This window comes from Nothoprocta perdicaria, unplaced genomic scaffold (assembly GCF_003342845.1).
Source record: "Nothoprocta perdicaria isolate Ctin4 unplaced genomic scaffold, notPer1 scaffold_146, whole genome shotgun sequence".
Lineage (NCBI taxonomy): Eukaryota > Metazoa > Chordata > Aves > Tinamiformes > Tinamidae > Nothoprocta > Nothoprocta perdicaria.
In genome coordinates, this window is record NW_020454605.1 from 799,137 (window position 1) to 817,363 (window position 18,227).

Sequence of the window (18,227 nt, forward strand, 5' to 3'; positions counted from 1 at the left end):
TGTAGCTCAAAAGATGTAACTCAATAGACACTAGTAGCAAACAATTTTAATAAAATGAGATCATATGAAACTGTAGTTAGAATCCTTCAAAGACAGTATCTAAAAATCCTGTCTGGTTGTTTCCTTCCAATACCTTTGAATGTTTCCAAATAATGGCTGCTAGTGTGTCCATTTCTTCCTCCTTGGATTCATTTATTGCTTTGTAACTAAAAACATAATTTTGTGAAGGAACAGGATTTTTTTTTTTTTTTTTGCTTTTTTTTCTAGATTCAGTGTCCTATGTTTTCCACTCAGTAGCTGTCATACTAGCATCAGTTCTTCAGGGCACTATGTCTGTAATAAGGAAATTAGACAATTCTGAAAATTGCAACTCAATTCATAGCAGTTGCGGAAGGGTTTTGGCTCTGGCCAACTCTCCCTTTCCCTAAAAATGCCCAAGACCAGCTTGGATATTAGTGCCAGTCAGAGCTTATTCCACAGGCAGGGTGAATGCAGCCACACCAGTTAGGAGGATGCAAGAGGTAGACAGTGTGGACATGGAGCCTTGTCTGCTGGCTGAACTCCAGGTCAGAGAAGGCTCCCAGGCCCAGCTGCTGGAGACAGATATTTCTGGTTAGACCAAGCTATAACACATCCTGTACTAACACCGCTAAGCACAACACTGCCTTACTTCTCCACTCTGTCTGCCTTGGGCATTTTTATCCTCTAAAATGCTAACATTGCCTATTTACTTAAGGAAATATCCTTAGGAAATAAGGAAAAATAATAACGTCATACCCTTGCTTTTCAGCCACAGCCCAGCTCATAAGTATTACTTGACCACAGATCCAATTACTGGCTTCATCTACCTCTCTGACACCAACAGCCGACGCATCTATAAAATCAAGTCAACTACATCCGTAAAAGACATTGTGAAGAATTCCGAGGTCTTGGCTGGAACGGGAGACCAGTGCCTCCCCTTTGATGATACCCGCTGCGGAGATGGAGGCAAAGGCACTGACGCTACCCTTACAAATCCCAGAGGTGAGGTAACTTCTTCACAGGCATTTTTTGAAGGGGCTTTTYTGAAAGGGGTTAATTTAATTACTCCTGAGACTGCTTTTCCCTCCAGACAGAAGACGCCCCAGGATTCTGCAGGCCTTCCCAAGCCAACTGCTAACATGGTTTAAGTGTTTCTCTTCAGAAATAAGTGGGTAYATCCCACACACAGTCTAGATCTTTTTATTGAAGTGGCCAGGACGAGTGCCAGAGACCAGAGGAGTGCAATAATTGGCAATATGCCCAAAGGGTGATTGAATGAAACCACCCATCAGTTTTATAACCCACTTAGCCACTAGCCCACCTTAGACTGGATTCACTTACTTTCAGTTTACTGGGGCCTCCTTGGCCCAATCTCAATGAGTATCATATATCTAAAATAGCAGCAAACCCCTCAAATATGTAAGGTAAGTAAAATTCAAATTTATACCTTGACACTAGCTATCATGGCATCCAGGTTCTCAAAACATGTGATTTTTATCCATGTAGATTTAAATCCAACACTGATAACAGAATGGTCTAATTCAGTGAAATCTTATCTGGTTCCTGATTAGCTTATTGCAATCTGATAAAAGCACAGTCAAACCGAAATAAAAGCTTCACAGAGCCTTCATGATTGCTAACTAAATAGGCTCAAAACAGGTTTAGCCAAACATATGCAGTCCTGTGTGTAGCCAAGACTTCAGTCTGTCAGTCTCAAGGTAACAAGCGCTGCAGATGGAGGATGTCACTCCTCCCAGCTGTCCACCGTTCTCAGAAAAGCCACATGGAGGGTGCCAAGATKAGGAGAAAGGTATTGCTGGTGCAGCCACCTTGGCCCCAAGACTGATTTGAGAAGTGTGTCACTTTTGCCTGTTRGAGGACTTCTTGCAGCGCTGGTAGGATTCACAGGAATCCTTTATGAATTCTTCCTTTGTCACATCGATGTGCCACAGGTTTTCCTTTCGTTGCAGCTGAAGTGGTAGCTGTCCCCTTCCTATCACCGCAGCAGTTTCCAAGCCTTTCCCAACCTCCCCTTAGAGCAGCCTCTCAGCAAAAYCAGGGGATCCTTTAACATGTTATTTCACAAAGCAGGGAAGACAAAGGCAGCTGAGCTGTTGTTTCTCTTCCCAGCTGGATTTGTTAGGAAGTTATTTTTCTTGACATAGAAGTGTTATTGCATACAAGAAGCTGATTTAGTGAACTTTTGTATCAGCGCTACCTTTTTTTTTTTTTTTTTTTGGTTACATACAGGCCAGTAGTTTCCTGGCAAGATAGGGAAGAAATGCCCTTGGGAGGTCTGCTCTTTGCCAAAAAGTACTGAAGGCCAAACCTCTACCCTTGTAACATGCAAAAGACCCAGCCTGGGTTCCTAGAGTACTCCATAATATGATGAAGTTGCCCTTACATCTGGATAAAGTATTGCCAGAGGCATTTATGCAGAAAGGGAACAACTACCTGTGGGAGCTGAGGAGAAATAGTCTCACTGAAAAGGAGAGGGCTGAGTGAAAAGGAATTTAAGACTTGGCCAAAGAGATTCAGGCAATCTAGCAGATGAGTCATGAGATCAGGAAATCTGGAAATCTGTAATCCAGTTTTCTACACTGCTTTGATGTTCAACCAGTGTAAATAAGAACAGCTTTTGTTGGACCTCCATTCTCCCTTGTACAAGATAAGAGAAACATTATTCATTTCCCTACATGTGTGAAGGTTGCAAAGTTTAGCTGAATTATGTTTCTACATCTGCTGTGGGAAACARTGCTCCGGAGTTCAAAGCTTTCAGCTCTGAAATCCTTCTTGTTGGCCATTCAGGCTCTCAGGAGGCTGTTCTTCCATCTCAGTCATAAAGCTGCAGAATGCATGCATGCTTTTCTCATGGCTCTGAAATTTGACAAAACAGAGGTAAATTGAAGGTGAARGAGGAAATGACTTGAAGGAAAATGGTGACAAGAGAAAAAAAAAAGGTCCAGAAAGGCTACACCTCCAATGGAGAGTTCATAAATAGTGTTCCTTGATGTGTTTCTAGCCTAAGTTTAGCTTTAACAAGTGTGACTTTCCATTCACCTCAATAAATGATTAACGGTGAAAACTCACACTGACAATGTAATGTCAGCATTGTTTATACTTTTATTATAGCCCATTCTAGCAGAAGGATCCAGTAAATGTTCCTTACTGGTGTGATTGTGTTTCAAAATAATTCAAAATAAAAAATATTTCCTGTGCAAGTAACCAGTAGTCCTCAGGTTACCCTTCTTGACAGGGGAATAGACACCTGTGAGTGAGTGGTCAGAGGAAATTAAAGACTGGTCTGTGCCTGAAGATACCAGCATCCAGGCCAGGAGCACTCCTGGCCAATGTTTTTGACTGAATACAACTCCAAGCCAATGTTTTTGACTGAATACAACTACTTCATACCAGGGAACAGGATCTGTGTATTGTAAGGACAGCTTTACAGTTTGCTCAAAGACTCTAAGGGTCTCTAAACAGGGTTTTGCCTCTACTTTCATGCTACTTTAACTGGCTGATATTTGCAGCTTGCTGGAAAATGCTGAGAAAATTTGCTTTTGACAGATGAAAACTAGCAATTCATTGAAAACGGAGAATTAGTCATACGGTGTCAAAATATGTTTTTACATCTACATTTAGAGTCTTAGACTAGTTAGGTATCTACTCTGAATTGATCTTCTTGGCTCTGATACCTCACAGTGATGAACCAGCTTCTGGATGTGCCTATCCCCTTCTGTTGAATGACATGATCATTAACTACCACCATTTGGAATGATTCTCCTCTTTTCTTGAAAAGCATCTTTCTCCCATAGCTTTGGTCACTTCTTAAACTGCCACCTTAGCTTCCATTAGCCTTGAGGGAATAATGTCTCTGAGGTACCCTCTGGAGAAAGGTTCCTGTCTCTCTGCAGTGAAAGACAGAGAACTACCTTGAGATGGTCACCATAGACAAGATATTAGGATGGATAAAACACATCCCTAGAATTTCAGTCTTTTTTAGCTTTCTTGGTAAGGTTATATACAATACAGGGCAAAAAGATCAACAGATGAAACAGTGGTGGCAGCATGGTATTTATCATAGCTATTAGGAGCCAGTCTGATACTTCCAATTCATTTGCCACAGAGCACAGCAAAGCTTTCAGATGCTAATGAATTCCAATATATCCTTGCAAATTAAAGTGTTACCACTTTCTAATTATCATCTGCTAATAATGATCCTCTTCTACAAGCAATCTAAAGAAAAATTAAAACTGCAGCTTGTCAGAGCATTTGTTTTCATCTGAGTACTCACCAGTGGTTCTCCTCGGGAAAATGTTGTGRCAGAGAAATTGCCAAGGAGCCTGCAATTAACAGAGATTGCAGTGACAAGTCTGACACAATAAGAAGACAGTTTCAGAAGAGACAAGGGGTTGGGGGGATTCATTCATTTAGCACCACAAAAACAATGCAAAATGAAGTAATTAGTTTGGGGAGAGATCACTTCCTTCACTATGTCCTGCTGAAAGTGTAAAAAAATCTCAGTTGTTCACTGAGKACTCAAACTTTCTGGCAGAAAATTAATTTAAAAAAAAAAAAAAAGGAAGGAAAAGTCACTCTTTTACACTCCTGTTTCTAGTCATCAGGAGTCCTTCAGGGGACTTTTTGAAGAAGAGTTGCACCTGGACCTCTAGAAACTTCCCTTTTTTGCCTTCAAAACATGCTATGCTAGTAGGTTCCACAGTTTGTTTAGGCAAAATTTTGAGTAAATGCTCACTTTCTGAAAGCAGAACCCTATTTTCTGTTCTTTGCTCCATGCCTTTCTTTACCACTTCCTGTTGTCTAACTCCCTTCATAACCGCTGCAGAGTGTGAAGCTGATCTTTTTAGAAAACTTTTYTCAAGAATTTCAAAATCTCTTCCCTCTGAGCTATTTTACAGCTTGTCACTGCATGTGGATAGTTAGGCTTACTCTTTCCCCTGTGAATTTCTTTGCACATATTGCCATTGATTTTCAACTGCCTTTTTAGCACTCAGTCATTCAGCATCTAGTCAAACAAGAAAGCTCCAAATTTGGGTTCCTTTAGCACCTATTCTTTCACTTAAAGGGAAAGGTCCTTTTCCTTTTTCCTTTTTCCTTTTTCCTTTTTCCTTTTTCCTTTTTCCTTTTTTTTTTTCTCTTTCTAAATGGAGCTACATGTGCCATGTAACCCGTTTTAGCAGTTTGTCTGTTAGAACAAACTCCCTATGTTCCCTTGTCTCCTTGCAGCATACTGTTGCGCTGTCTCTTTCTCACACTACAGCATCCTGGTATTTCAAGCAAATGTCATCACGTCACAACGTTTTTTTCAGCACAAGTCACCGTTGTGATGTGTGCAGTACTGCAAGCCATTGGTGCATATGGAATGTGAGACCATTCGAGGAGAACCAGCATGATTTCATAGCCTATGTGTTTCATAAATCAGAGTGTAAAATTAGATGTGCAAAACCACATAGGTAGCAGCAGCAGATGTTTTACTCGGTAACTGTGTGACTGAACTTTTAGCTACATACTGAAAATCTTTAATTCCCCTTATGTCCATATGGAAAGACTTCTGCCAAAGCAAACCAATATCTTGTGGAGCTTCATGGACATGTGAATTACCCATTACTGTGAACATTTCCAGAAGACAACTTCAAACTGGAACTATGTTATTATGAGAGAGGAAATAGGAATTCCTATCTAAAGATCTCTTCTGACTTCTACTAAGGAACCACGCGGTGCCTTTCCCCCTCCAGAGAAGTTATCCATCCAGTGACACTTCTCTGTGGGAGAGCAGGGCTCCTCACCATTAACAGCTCCAGAGGATTTAATTTCAAGACAGGTGTCTAAAGTCAGGAAAGGATTGGAGCACTTGCTATGCAAAAAGCATGTGGACTGACCCCACGAGGCAGTTAAGAAAGGCAAAGTTRTCTGTAAATCATCTGCCTGTGAACGAAGAACCAAGAACTTAGCCAAGTTAAAGTAATTATTATTGTTCAAGGGATCACAGYGTTGACTAAAGAGAATATGCTAGAGCTACAGCTTGCCTAGTGCCTGGTGTCCTCCCATGCCTGTCATTAATACTGCTTGTTTAAGAAGAGAGTGRAAAAAAAGAATTTTACCTGCATTTTTAGCATTTTGCACAAGGTAAATCCTTGTTGCCTTTCTAGGACAGTGGGGCCCAGCAGTGCGAAGGAGAATTCAGACTTGGCAGACTGAAAAATTCTACCCTGAGAAAAACAAAAAAGTTAAAAAAAGYAGAAAGCTCTGTGATAACAGCATATGTGCATGCCTTTTTCCCCAGAGCAGGATGATAAGTGGTAACTTTGTTATCTAATTCCACTTATTCAGGTCTCCACCTACTTTGTCTAAGCTGCAATGCAAAATAATATTATGCCATAAACCGTAGGATGCACAGATTATTATTATTGCTGTAACTGGTTCCTCAGAGCAGCCATCAGACCCAAGTGTTGAACACTGTGAGAAAGTGTCAGCACACACTGCTGATAAGTCCAATACACTACATATGGARCTAGCAAAGAGAGGAAATTCTGCCTCGTTTAAAATCACATTATCCAGCCTGCCARCCTGTCCTGGCTTTTGGCCTGTCACACAGGCTAATGGACAGGAGCCTTGAAAAATACTAGTTGTGAGCCTGGGAAAGGGTGAGAGCCTCTTGCGTTTGACAAAAGCCAATTAAGAACAACTAAGYGCTTTATTGTGCCTCTTCCAAAAAGGCACATCTGCCATATTGCTTGAAGAACTCAATTGTCTTCCTAGTTGTCAAGCATCCACCAGCAAACACTAAAGAACTTGCCATTTTGAGGGCAAAATAATTAGGGAAGCAGTAACCTTCAGCAGCAGACACTAGTGACAGGTGACATATGCCAATATCTTGGATGACTCACTGACAGGGTGCCAACTAGGGCAGGGTGCTAACAGATCTCATGGCATGTAAAGACATCTTCCTCAAAGCCATGGATACAAGCAAGATGCTTCTACTGCCAGATCTCTCTGCAGCTTTTGACAAAGTGTGGAAGATCCAGCTAATACATTTGTGTTGTACAGGGCGAAGAAATGGCCTTTGCTGCTGTATCTCCWTCTGTAACATTTGGAATATATAATAGGCTCTTGCCAGTCCCCTCTGCATTTCTTATGTCATCATAAGACAARTATTAGTCCTAGCTTCAGTACTGAGTGAGATCCTTGGAAAGGGATAACAAGGAGCCTCAGTTGTACATCCCAGCAGCATATTGATTGCATTCATATCTGTACCATAATTTTCAAATTATGCAGGGGTCAGCATCCCAAAAGAAACCTCTTAAATGAGGAGGCACTGGGGAAGGGCTCACTAAGTTRAACACTGGTATTGGCATGTAGGACTAGAAGAGTTATTTGGGGTCCTTTGGTCCTACTATCTGTTATCTCTACAATCCTGTCCTCCATTTCCTTCTAAACTTAAACTCCACTTTGCAAGCAGTTTACCTCACTGCCCTGGAGGCTATTTCAAAACCACATTGCTCAGATGGCCTGGAACACAGGTCAAAAAGATGCTGGTCAGACAGCGGGAAGTTTTRAAGAATTAAGCAAAATGCTCTCTTTATTTCTCAGCAAGAACTTACAGCTCCCATTCCACACAGTGATCTGAAACAGCAGTGTCCTGACTGGCTTTGAATCAACAGGTTGCAGACTTACCTGAATCTTTTATCTCAGCCTAGTAGAGAAGTGTGTTCTTTCTCTCATACAGTGACTTAATCCTGAAGTCTTCTTTCCATTACTTCCAACCTAGATTGTCTTCTGTGGATTTCTCTGTGTCCAAACACTTTTCCAACTGTCATCCATTGGACTACTCACTTTCTCCAACATTTCCAGCCCATATCTGCTAACAGTTATTTTATAATGCCATTTGAATGGCTTAATTTTCAAAGCAAGCAAGGAATTAATCCCCGCTACATGAAAAGCTAAAATTTTTGATTTGTGAACAGTTGCAGTTGTACTTAACTGCATATCTAACAGTGGATGAAGACTGAGGGTAAATATTTTAAACAAAGGAATTTTGCTGTTGAACAGCATTTCGGAGGCGCACAAGGTCTAATCCCTTCCATTCTCAAAACTTTCTGATTTAAACAGTTTTTAGAYTGTTTATGACACCATGATGGCACCCATAATATTATAGAAGAATTCATCTTGATAACTTCGTCTATCTACAGTATAAATGTTTCTGCAAAACATATTTGCTGTAGTCCATAGTCAATGGAGAAAATACTGCATTTTTAGAAGGATTCATGTAACCTATTACTGACATCTCTTAGGGTGATATGAATTGCACCTAGAAATATGCATTTCCCTCCGGTGATCAGAAAAGGCTGCAGGTGACATGCTCTGATTCCCAGATCTGCTTCTGGCCAAGAGACTGGCATCCTGCTAGTCAAAGAAACCAAGCAGGAAAATCCTAATAGTCAAAGAAATCAACTAGATATTCTAAGCAGAATTTTCACTTGGATAAAAAAGGTGTGTAACAGCCTCCTGTATTATTACTGTTTTTCTATAATGCTCTTAAATATTATGCCAAGCAACTGTCAACAACCCTAGGATAGATGACATGGATAGCCCTATTAGCATCTGTGGAGTTATTTGTAATTTTTACTAGCAAAAAAATAGAGACATAAATGGGGCCCTTAACTTCTTATTCCTGCTTTACTCACTGGCACTCTCTATGACCTTGTAAGAGTTGTTTTTATCTCATATTTTCCCAATATGTGAAATTAAGATGATCACACTCACAAACTGCTATGAGGTCTAATTAGTAAGTGTAAAGCACCATGAAATCCTCTGATGAAAGATGCAGAATATATCTAGCTAGCTTAGGATAAAGAGGATTAAAGGAGGTTGTGTTAACACAACAAATGCTTGAGAAATGATGCTTAGGGGGAAGTGAACTGGCTCATATCTGCAGATGGGGAAACGAGAATCAGCAGTCTGTAACAGTTGTTGGCAAACATCAAATCCAGTGATAGAATATGTCTACAAAGGAGGTTTGGACAATGAAATAAATCACCTAGCAATGTTCAAAAACAGGTGAATTACTGTAGATTAGTAGGATAATSCTGGGCAAAACCCTTCCAAGTTTATCCGTGTGGAACTGAACTGACCTGATGGATCTTTTGCTGTTTTTCTCATCACTGTCTCCAAAATATTCACCAGTATAGTATTTTCATGCAGATGGATTAGTTTTCATACCATAAGCAGTACACTATGTTGCTGTCTGAGGACACGCTGGTATTAGAAAACCTTTCCCTCCAGCAGGTCATTGAATGGCATGTCCTTTTCTAGAAGTGCACGGGAGCTTCTGAACTGCATCATCTGCTAGTGAGAGTTGGGAGTGCCTTCAGTGGAATGGTCCCATCTTCAGATCATTGGGACTCCCATGTATCCGATTCCCTGCGTGCCATAAAATGTATTGTTCCCAACCAAGTYGATGGTCTTACTCTTCCATTATAAGCAACCAGACACTGTAAACCATTCAGTCCATGACTGTCAAAGTTCTCTTTCCTTTCTAACTCTCTTGCTTTATTCCTGCCCAGGCATCACTGTGGACAAATTTGGGCTGATCTACTTTGTGGATGGCACTATGATCAGGCGGATTGATCAGAATGGGATCATCTCAACTGTGTTGGGTTCCAATGACTTGACATCTGCTCGGCCTCTCAGCTGTGATTCTGTCATGGACATTTCTCAGGTAGCACAACTTTGGGTATTTTTTGTTGATATTTTTGTTGTTTTTCTGCTATTGTTTTTCTGCAGAAAGTAAGTCTGTGTATTCACCGCATTTGTGTGTCTGAGTGCATCCCCCAGTACATTTTGAAACAATTGGCCAATTTCAGGGAARTTTTCAAAAGGAGTTCAAGGAAGATTACATTTCTGCATGGTTTGTAGCATGGAAATGACAGAGTTGAAAAGACAGATCCTAAAAAGAAAGCCAAAAAAAAGTAAGTGATTTAACCCAGATCACATGAGGATCTCCCATGAGGAGAGACATTTTAGAGATATGCTAGCCACAGAAGAAACAGCTTCCAAAACTCCTGATCAACCATGAGACAAAAATCTCTGGGAAAATAGGTTTCATTAGACTCAATTCTTAAGACATGAGTTGTTTAAAATTAAAAAGACCAGGCAGCAGTTTTCATTTTAATGGGAATATATGACATACTTTGCTATAACGACTTAGTGAACAGTAGATTTTTTTTCCTTTGCCAGTCATATCTCTCCCCACCCCCTGTCCGACCCCTATCCTAATTTGCCCAACATGATTTTGGGCCTGAATCAAATTAACATTTAGGAAACGCTGATTGGAGGCTGTGGTGCCAAAATTAGCAACAGCAGGAAAACAAGAATCTTGAATTGCATCAGATTGCAAATTGGTTGCAGCTACCATCATGCTGGGCTTTTAAGTCCTGCTGCTTAAAGGTGGAGGGGAAAAAAAGGAGAGAAAAAGAAATGTCAGACTGATGATTGCTTTACTTTTGGATGGTGCAGGAGGGAAATCTGTTACTGGCCAGCACCAGCCAAACTGTCAAAATGAGCCAGTTGAGAGATACTGGCTTTAAAACCSTTATGCCACTTGTTATTTTCCTGGCTAGAGGAATGTTGCCCTCTTCTGTGAAAATGCAGGCCATAGCTGGAGGGCTAAGTACTGTTATTCAGCCACAATAGATGTTAATGGGGCTTCCTTTTTGTAACTACCTAGATAATTTCCATGCTCCCATACAGAATCTGTTCTTCATGGGTTTTTTTCCCTCTAATATGAAAAGACTATTTTTGCTTCTTTGCAATTGGTTCCCACTGTCCACAATTTATGAACAAGCAGAAATTATGAGTTTTAAAGCTCTCTTCCCTTCTATGGAAGTAAATTTTTGCTAGTTAAAGGTCATCTTGTAGTACATCTCTCGTCTTATAGGCATATTCTTTTCTTTAGCTGAATTTCAAGGGCAGTTACCACAAGACTATTACGGATTTAAATTTCAAAAATTATTTTCTGGCAGGTTGTATAATTTATATGTGCTGAAGTCATATTCTAACACTTCTGAAATGAGCTAAAATATATTAGGTACAGCTTCTTTATTTCACTTCTTAAAATGGCAAGTGCCATTATTAAATTAACCAGCGTCATGATCGACCAAAAATCAATATTGTGGTGGACACACACACACACACAAAAGACAGGTAACTGAAAAGCAAAACACAAACCCCAGCTTGGGAAGATCTTTTCATCATTTAGAAGGGTCTTTTCTAACATGTCCCTTGGGGACATGAAGACTTGAAATATTTAGCAGCCAATGTTGACAAAGGATGTTTTTTGAAGAAACRGAAAATTGCCTTTGTCAATTCAGAATAAACTCCACTCCTGATGGTAACTCAAGGTTGCAGAGCATAAGGACCACTGGAAGGGATGGAGGCATGTATTATTGAAKAAAAAACCACGGGCTATAATGTTTTACTACAAGAAGGGTTAAAATAGGCCAGATGCTGAGAAAAGGAAGAAGATATTGAGAACAGAGAATGAGACTGGGCAGAGCCCAGCACCCTGCTTAGCCATGAAGCTAGGTTTCATGTGCACAGCAACATGGCACAAGGAATTAAATAACTTGCAATTGATGTGGGGAACAGAGGAGAGGAGAGGAGAGGGGCAGAGCCCAGCACCCTGCTTAGCCATGAAGCTAGGTTTCATGTGCACAGCAACATGGCACAAGGAATTAAATAACTTGCAATTGATGTGGGGAACAGAGGAGAGGAGAGGAGAGGAGAGGAGAGGAGAGGAGAGGAGAGGAGAGGAGAGGAGAGGAGAAGAGAAGAGGAGAGGAGAGGAGAGGAGAGGAGAGGAGAGGAGAGGAGAGGAGAAGAATACAAAATAAAACAAAAGAAAGTCGGAAAAGGCTTTGAATGAATAGAAGCATCATAAGCAAACTGTGAGCATGGCAGAAGTGTTCACCTACAGGCTTTCCAAGTTTGAATTTCCTGTATACCTCCCAGTCTTACCTGGTCTCTTCTTGGTCTGCTTAATGCACATCAACTCCATCTATGCTTAGTCTGGCTGTCTGACAAGGAATATATGATGAGAATAAATATTCTTGTTAACTAGTTGACTATTTTAAAGCCTGATGAGCCAGAGCATTCATCAGAGCTGCTCATTTCCCATTCCTTTCTACACCCATTCTGTGGTGAAGGCATCCCCTTAGAAAGATATTTAAGCATTGGTTCACTCCTATCAGTGCAATTGTTGACCTGCTTTTTTCTATGTAAACCTAAAGTAAAATAAAATAATCCCAAAATGTATGATTTACAGTTCTTTTTAAACAAATAAATGGACTGTGAATTCTATCAATGGAGGCTTTTTAGGTTTGGTGGCTAAAAGAGTAGATTTACTTGAAAGGCGGGGCTGGAAATAAAGACCTACCAGTGCTTGCTCACTTGTAGCAYTACCAGCCAGTGCTTCAGGTTACTGGTGTACATAGATTATCAGTATAGAAGGGTAATGTGTTACTACTACTTGGGCTCATTCTTACATTATTTTCAATATAATGTGAAAACCACTATGAAGATATGTATTTTATTCCATGAAATGCAACAGACTGAATTTCCAGTGAATTGACATTTCGCATTTTTGCAGCATCAAGCACAAAATAGGTGGTTTTATCCTGGATGTACACATATGGTGACATGGCTGCCACTTCTGTCTATTTGTCTGTGTCACTCAGCCAGAGGAATTGGATCCTTTGTCTGGAAAATCCTTTAGTAAAAAGATCATTGTTTTGTTTGACAGATTGATTTTTTAGAGCTTTGCACAACAGAGCTTGCAGGCAGAGTCCCTGCTGTAAGGCCCGGGTTCTATCACTCTGACAAGAGTGAGATGATGTGGAGAAGGAAAATCTTGATGAAATGTTTGGGTCTACTCATTCATTTCCATATTCCACACCTCTGCCACAGGGCTGGAAATATCCATATTTCCTGGATACTAATGTAGCTTCTCGTGGGCCACTGTCCGTTCGCATCAATAGCAACGAGGCTGAGAGAAAGTGGTGTGAGAGCTGGAGGTTGGTCTCTGCCCTGGGCCTGCTGCCATCATTGCTGTGATGCAATGTGTAGATCTATGTATGTGTCCCCCATGTGTGACAGGTGACTCACTCACACCATGGTTGCATCCTCTACTAGCACAATACTAAGCACTAATAATTAGTTATGTCCTTTTATTTTACTCACTCTACCTTCAACCCATGTTGGAACTACTTCATTGAGATTTTAGTAACCATACCATAAAAAAGTAGTGCTATAATAATTTTACTTGTGTTGTTTTGCTTTCAAGGTTCGTCTGGAGTGGCCCACAGACTTGGCAGTCAACCCCATGGATAATTCACTCTACGTGCTCGACAATAATGTCGTGCTACAGATATCTGAGAATCACCAAGTGCGCATAGTGGCGGGGAGGCCCATGCATTGCCAAGTGCCAGGCATGGATCACTTCCTCCTCAGCAAGGTGGCAATCCATGCCACCTTGGAGTCTGCTACTGCCCTGGCCGTCTCCCATAACGGGGTCCTTTATATTGCTGAAACTGATGAGAAAAAGATCAACCGCATCAGACAGGTCACCACCAACGGAGAGATTTCTCTTGTTGCTGGTGCACCGAGCAGCTGTGACTGTAAAAATGATGCTAACTGTGACTGCTTCTCTGGGGACGATGGCTATGCCAAGGATGCCAAGCTCAACGCGCCGTCTTCCCTTGCAGTGTGTGCAGATGGGGAGCTGTATGTCGCTGATCTGGGAAATATCCGAATCCGCTTTATTCGGAAAAACAAACCATTCCTCAACACACAAAATCTGTATGAGTTATCGTCACCCATAGACCAGGAACTCTACTTGTTTGATACCAGTGGTAAACACCTTTATACTCAGAGCCTTACCACTGGAGATTATCTTTACAATTTTACTTATTCCGGAGACGGAGATATAACTCTGATCACCGACAACAATGGCAACTTAGTCAACATCCGAAGAGATTCCACAGGGATGCCTCTCTGGCTCGTAGTGCCAGATGGCCAAGTCTACTGGGTGACAATTGGCACCAACAGTGCTCTGAAGAGCGTAACAACACAAGGGCATGAAGTGGCTATGATGACCTACCACGGCAACTCGGGTCTTCTTGCCACCAAAAGCAATGAAAATGGGTGGACAACATTTTATGAGTAAGTAGATTATGAATATCACACTGACAACTTTATTTTGTGTTTTCTTAACCATATAATATTAATAGAATTTAATTCCCTGCTCAGAATTCATATTGGAATAGAATGATAGACAGAATAGAATAGATGATAGATATGATGGATAGATAGAATAGAACAGAGGATGTTACACCTCACACGACCCCTTCATACCAAATGTAAGTAGTTCAGGGTTTGAATAAGCTCTCGCTACTGAGTCAGCTTCAGACAGAGCTTCTGCTGAGTTTTTCTAAATCACCAAAGGAATTTGGACACCTGGTTCTCAACTGTAGTCAGGACTGGAAATTTAGGCTGCATGTCAGAGAATTCTGCTTAGCTTTGAACGCCTTGGGAGTGTGAGTGTTCATCATATCCTCTTTTTTCACAGCTTTTCACCTACTTTCTATGTTTGTGTCTCTTTTGAGCCTATTTGAAATGGCTGGTGTAGAATGACAATTGACAGTGACTAATGAGGACTGTCTCAGAAASAGCTCTGTAATTAATGGACTGCTGTGTTTCTATTGTTTTAACTGGCCCCAGTGATCTTYAAAAATAGTCTCAGAACTCTTCAAGATTGTCCCTGCACAAAAGATTTTGTGAGTAGAGAAGACAGGATGCACTGAAAAAAAAAAAAACAGGGAGTGCAATGACTTGAAGAAGATTCATATTTCTTTTTATTTCACTGTTGGCAATCCATGCTTATGMATACATGAAAAAAGCACATTTCTGCTATCAAATAGGAAAAAAAGCTGATAACTCAATGAAAGGCATTGAGAATGATGGTCTGCATTTTCATCCTGCCATTGAAAACCCTTTTCCCTCTTTCTCAGTTCTATTTTTGTTCTCATTTCTYTCTTTGAAATGCTCAGTTATGATGAGCTTTTAGTCCATAATTTCTCATACAATTTAAATTGTTGAATGGAAGTGTTCAGATACTRTAATAAAAGACCTGCTGCACGAGTCCAGTTTGGCTAGAATAGACAGTTCCCAATATTACGAAGGAAAAACTATAAAAACAAAGAAAAAGGAAAGAAAAAAAAAAGAAGACAAAAAGACCCAGAGAAGGAAAGCAAGCTGACTAAACCCAAATATGCATATGTTAGACATATAGACCCTTGTTTTGGCTCTGTCCTCAAAATATTCCAGGCACAGTTTTAAATTTCTTAATATTTGTTATTACTGCTTCTGCCTTGAAAAGAACTGATGGAAACTCTGTGATGAAGCATTTGAAAGGTTATTTCCATCAGTGTTCTGCTTGCAATTACTCTRGCAATATTGCTCAGTGAGACAAAGTTAATACACTTCCATTTGTTGCATTGAATTTCTTTGAGGAAGGCTTTAGGAAGGAAAGGTGGGGCATTTTTCTCTATAGTACTAGAAAACCACTATATTGTCAAGAACAGTGTGCAAAATCAAGCTGATACTTTCTTTTAGCAAAAGCCCAAAGACTCCTGTGCTTGAAAACAGATGTTGCCGTGGACAATGGAGCAAACTAAACATTACAGCTAATAATATCTGGATTTATACCTAAAACATGCTCTTCTTTTTAGAAGTGTGACTGAAAATCTAGAGGAAATAAAACTAGAGAGAAGCTAAAATTCAGCATACACTGTGGATAATTTATATAACAGTGGTCTGTTATTATTTGCTGTCCAACAAAATTGAGTTTTTGTGAAAGTCATCATTCTGGTCCTTTTATGAACTTCAGGAGAGTCGTAAGAACGCTTTTTAGAGCTAAATGGAAGATAGTATTCTCCAGTGGTTAGACTATGGAAATGGAAATCTTGACTAGAGCAAGTCAGCACTACATGATAGCACAGCAAATAGAGTGGGGAATGTGTCTTTAGAGATACCTCTGATCAGTTATCTCCATTTAACTGTTCCTGACAGATTCCAATGTAACTTTATACAACCACAGTGTAAAAGTCTATGTCTGAATTAGGAACCTCAGCCTCCCTTTATAGGCAATGGAGAGTAACAGGGACTTTCAAGGTGAATATCATATGAGTTATTCAAGTATCTGCTTTAGGATGAGAGGAGATATTTTCTGACGCTTTCTCTGTCCATTAACATAAAGGTAGTCCAGAATGATTAGCTCATRCATAGATATTTACATTTCAGATATCTGTAGTTCTTGCAGATGGATCATATCCAGGTTTTGTAAGTTGTTCATAAATATCACTAGTGATAATGATACCTTTACCTGTCTTATTGTGAGGAAGTATAAGATATTTAGTTTTATTGCTAGAAAGCTTTTTCATATGCTTAATCTGCATCTTTTTTTGCTCGCATCTGAGACCATCACAACTCTTCCTATTTCATTCTGTCCTAGTATGACCACTAGAGAGTTGGAGAACAGAGTTCTTTTCAGCCCTAAATATGCACATATTGCTCTAGAGTTTGTGCTTTGATAGTTCACAGAGGGTAATCAGCAATAGGGAATCATCCARTAGGTTTGTGCTCTGTGAATTTGTGCAAGTCTTGATTCTACCCAGGCTTTACATGCATGCTCTAGGAAAAATATATATATATAAAATCAGAAATGATAAAGTTAGAGGATTCATAAACAAGAGGTGACAACAGGCAAGGCAGAGAGGCTAAGATTGCTTCGTTAGTGGTTTTCATTTAAACAGGATATGTTCTTGTACAGTCAAATGCCAAGGTAAACATGTGAAGCACTAAAAAAAATGAATATGAGCCTTGATATCTCAATTATACTGAGATATTGTATTGGAGCCATCCAATATGATGTCTCAGTATAATTCTACACTGTTATTTTGGTGGATAAACAATGTGCATGCATTTGCTCATCCCATTCTAAGTAGAAGCAGGATAATCTTTTCCCTATATAGCACTGATGGTACAAATCCTGGGATAGTGCCACCTTCTAAGTTTACTGTTTAAGAAGGATAGTTAAAATTGAAAGGTGCATGGGAAAAAAACAGGGGAGGAGAAGATTCTTTGTGTGGGAGAACCAACAAAACCTGATCTGTTGATCTTATCACAACGAACACCGGGAAATGTCTAGATCTTGGCATACCAATATGGAACTATAAGCTCCAGAAGGATTCTTAATGTATCAGGGAAAGGACCAGGGGGTGGAAAGCAAAGCTAGAGACATTCAAATTGACAGGAAGGCATAATTTTTTAAGACTAAGATTAACTAACTGTTAAAGCAAACAGACATAAGAAGCAATATACTTTTATTTCTGAATATTTTAAATCATGATTTCGAATATCTTCCTTAAGACATTTTCACCAGGCAGAAATGCGTGAGTTAAACCCAAGCTGCAGCATTGACTGTGGGCATGGAAGGATGAAGTGTAGGTTCCTGTGATAACAAAGAAGTCAAAGATGATGTAAGCCAAAGTAGTTGTTTGAAACCTTCAGATTATTGGTTTCTGTATCAGAACATCAGGGAACTTAGAGTGTGAAAGTTTAAGTGATTTAGAGAAATCCTGTTATCATGACTGACTGGAAGGTGCTCTGAGAAGTTTTCACTCCTGGCTCACAGCAAAAATGAAGCTTATGGTATTTTCATTTTGCTTGCCACCATGGAAATTAAGAGATCAAATCTGAGTCTGAGGGAAAGCTTGGTGCTGCTCACAGCACTCTACCAGTTTCTCACTCCATATAACAGCTGTTTATGGCCCAGTGAAGGCTGGACACTTGCTTTAAAAGATAAAGAGTAAACATAGATTCAGCTGTCAAATTTACACTGCACCAGTGGCCCCATGAAGAACTTCCTTTTAAGATTTACTTTCCCTTGCTCGTTATGGGGGAGTATAGACCAGACATCCAGTATGAAAGAGAAATGATATTGGAAGAACAGAAATGCTACAGGTATTTTATAAGAGAAAGAAAGAAAGAAAGAAAGAAAGAAAGAAAGAAAGAAAGAAAGAAAGAAAGAAAGAAAGAAAGAAAGAAAGAAAGAAAGAAAGAAAGAAAGA

General features: G+C 40.0%; 1 protein-coding gene across 1 annotated transcript in view; it reads left to right on the forward strand.

Annotated features, from left to right (window-relative positions):
* The window catches only part of TENM4 (teneurin transmembrane protein 4), a 321,343-nt gene that overhangs the window by 267,100 nt on the left and 36,016 nt on the right, over window positions 1–18,227 (forward strand). The window contains exons 21-23 of the mRNA XM_026034516.1: window positions 791–1,023; window positions 9,606–9,760; window positions 13,382–14,259. Coding sequence (XP_025890301.1) covers window positions 791–1,023; window positions 9,606–9,760; window positions 13,382–14,259 — 1,266 coding nt within the window. The remainder of the gene's footprint in view (window positions 1–790; window positions 1,024–9,605; window positions 9,761–13,381; window positions 14,260–18,227) is intronic.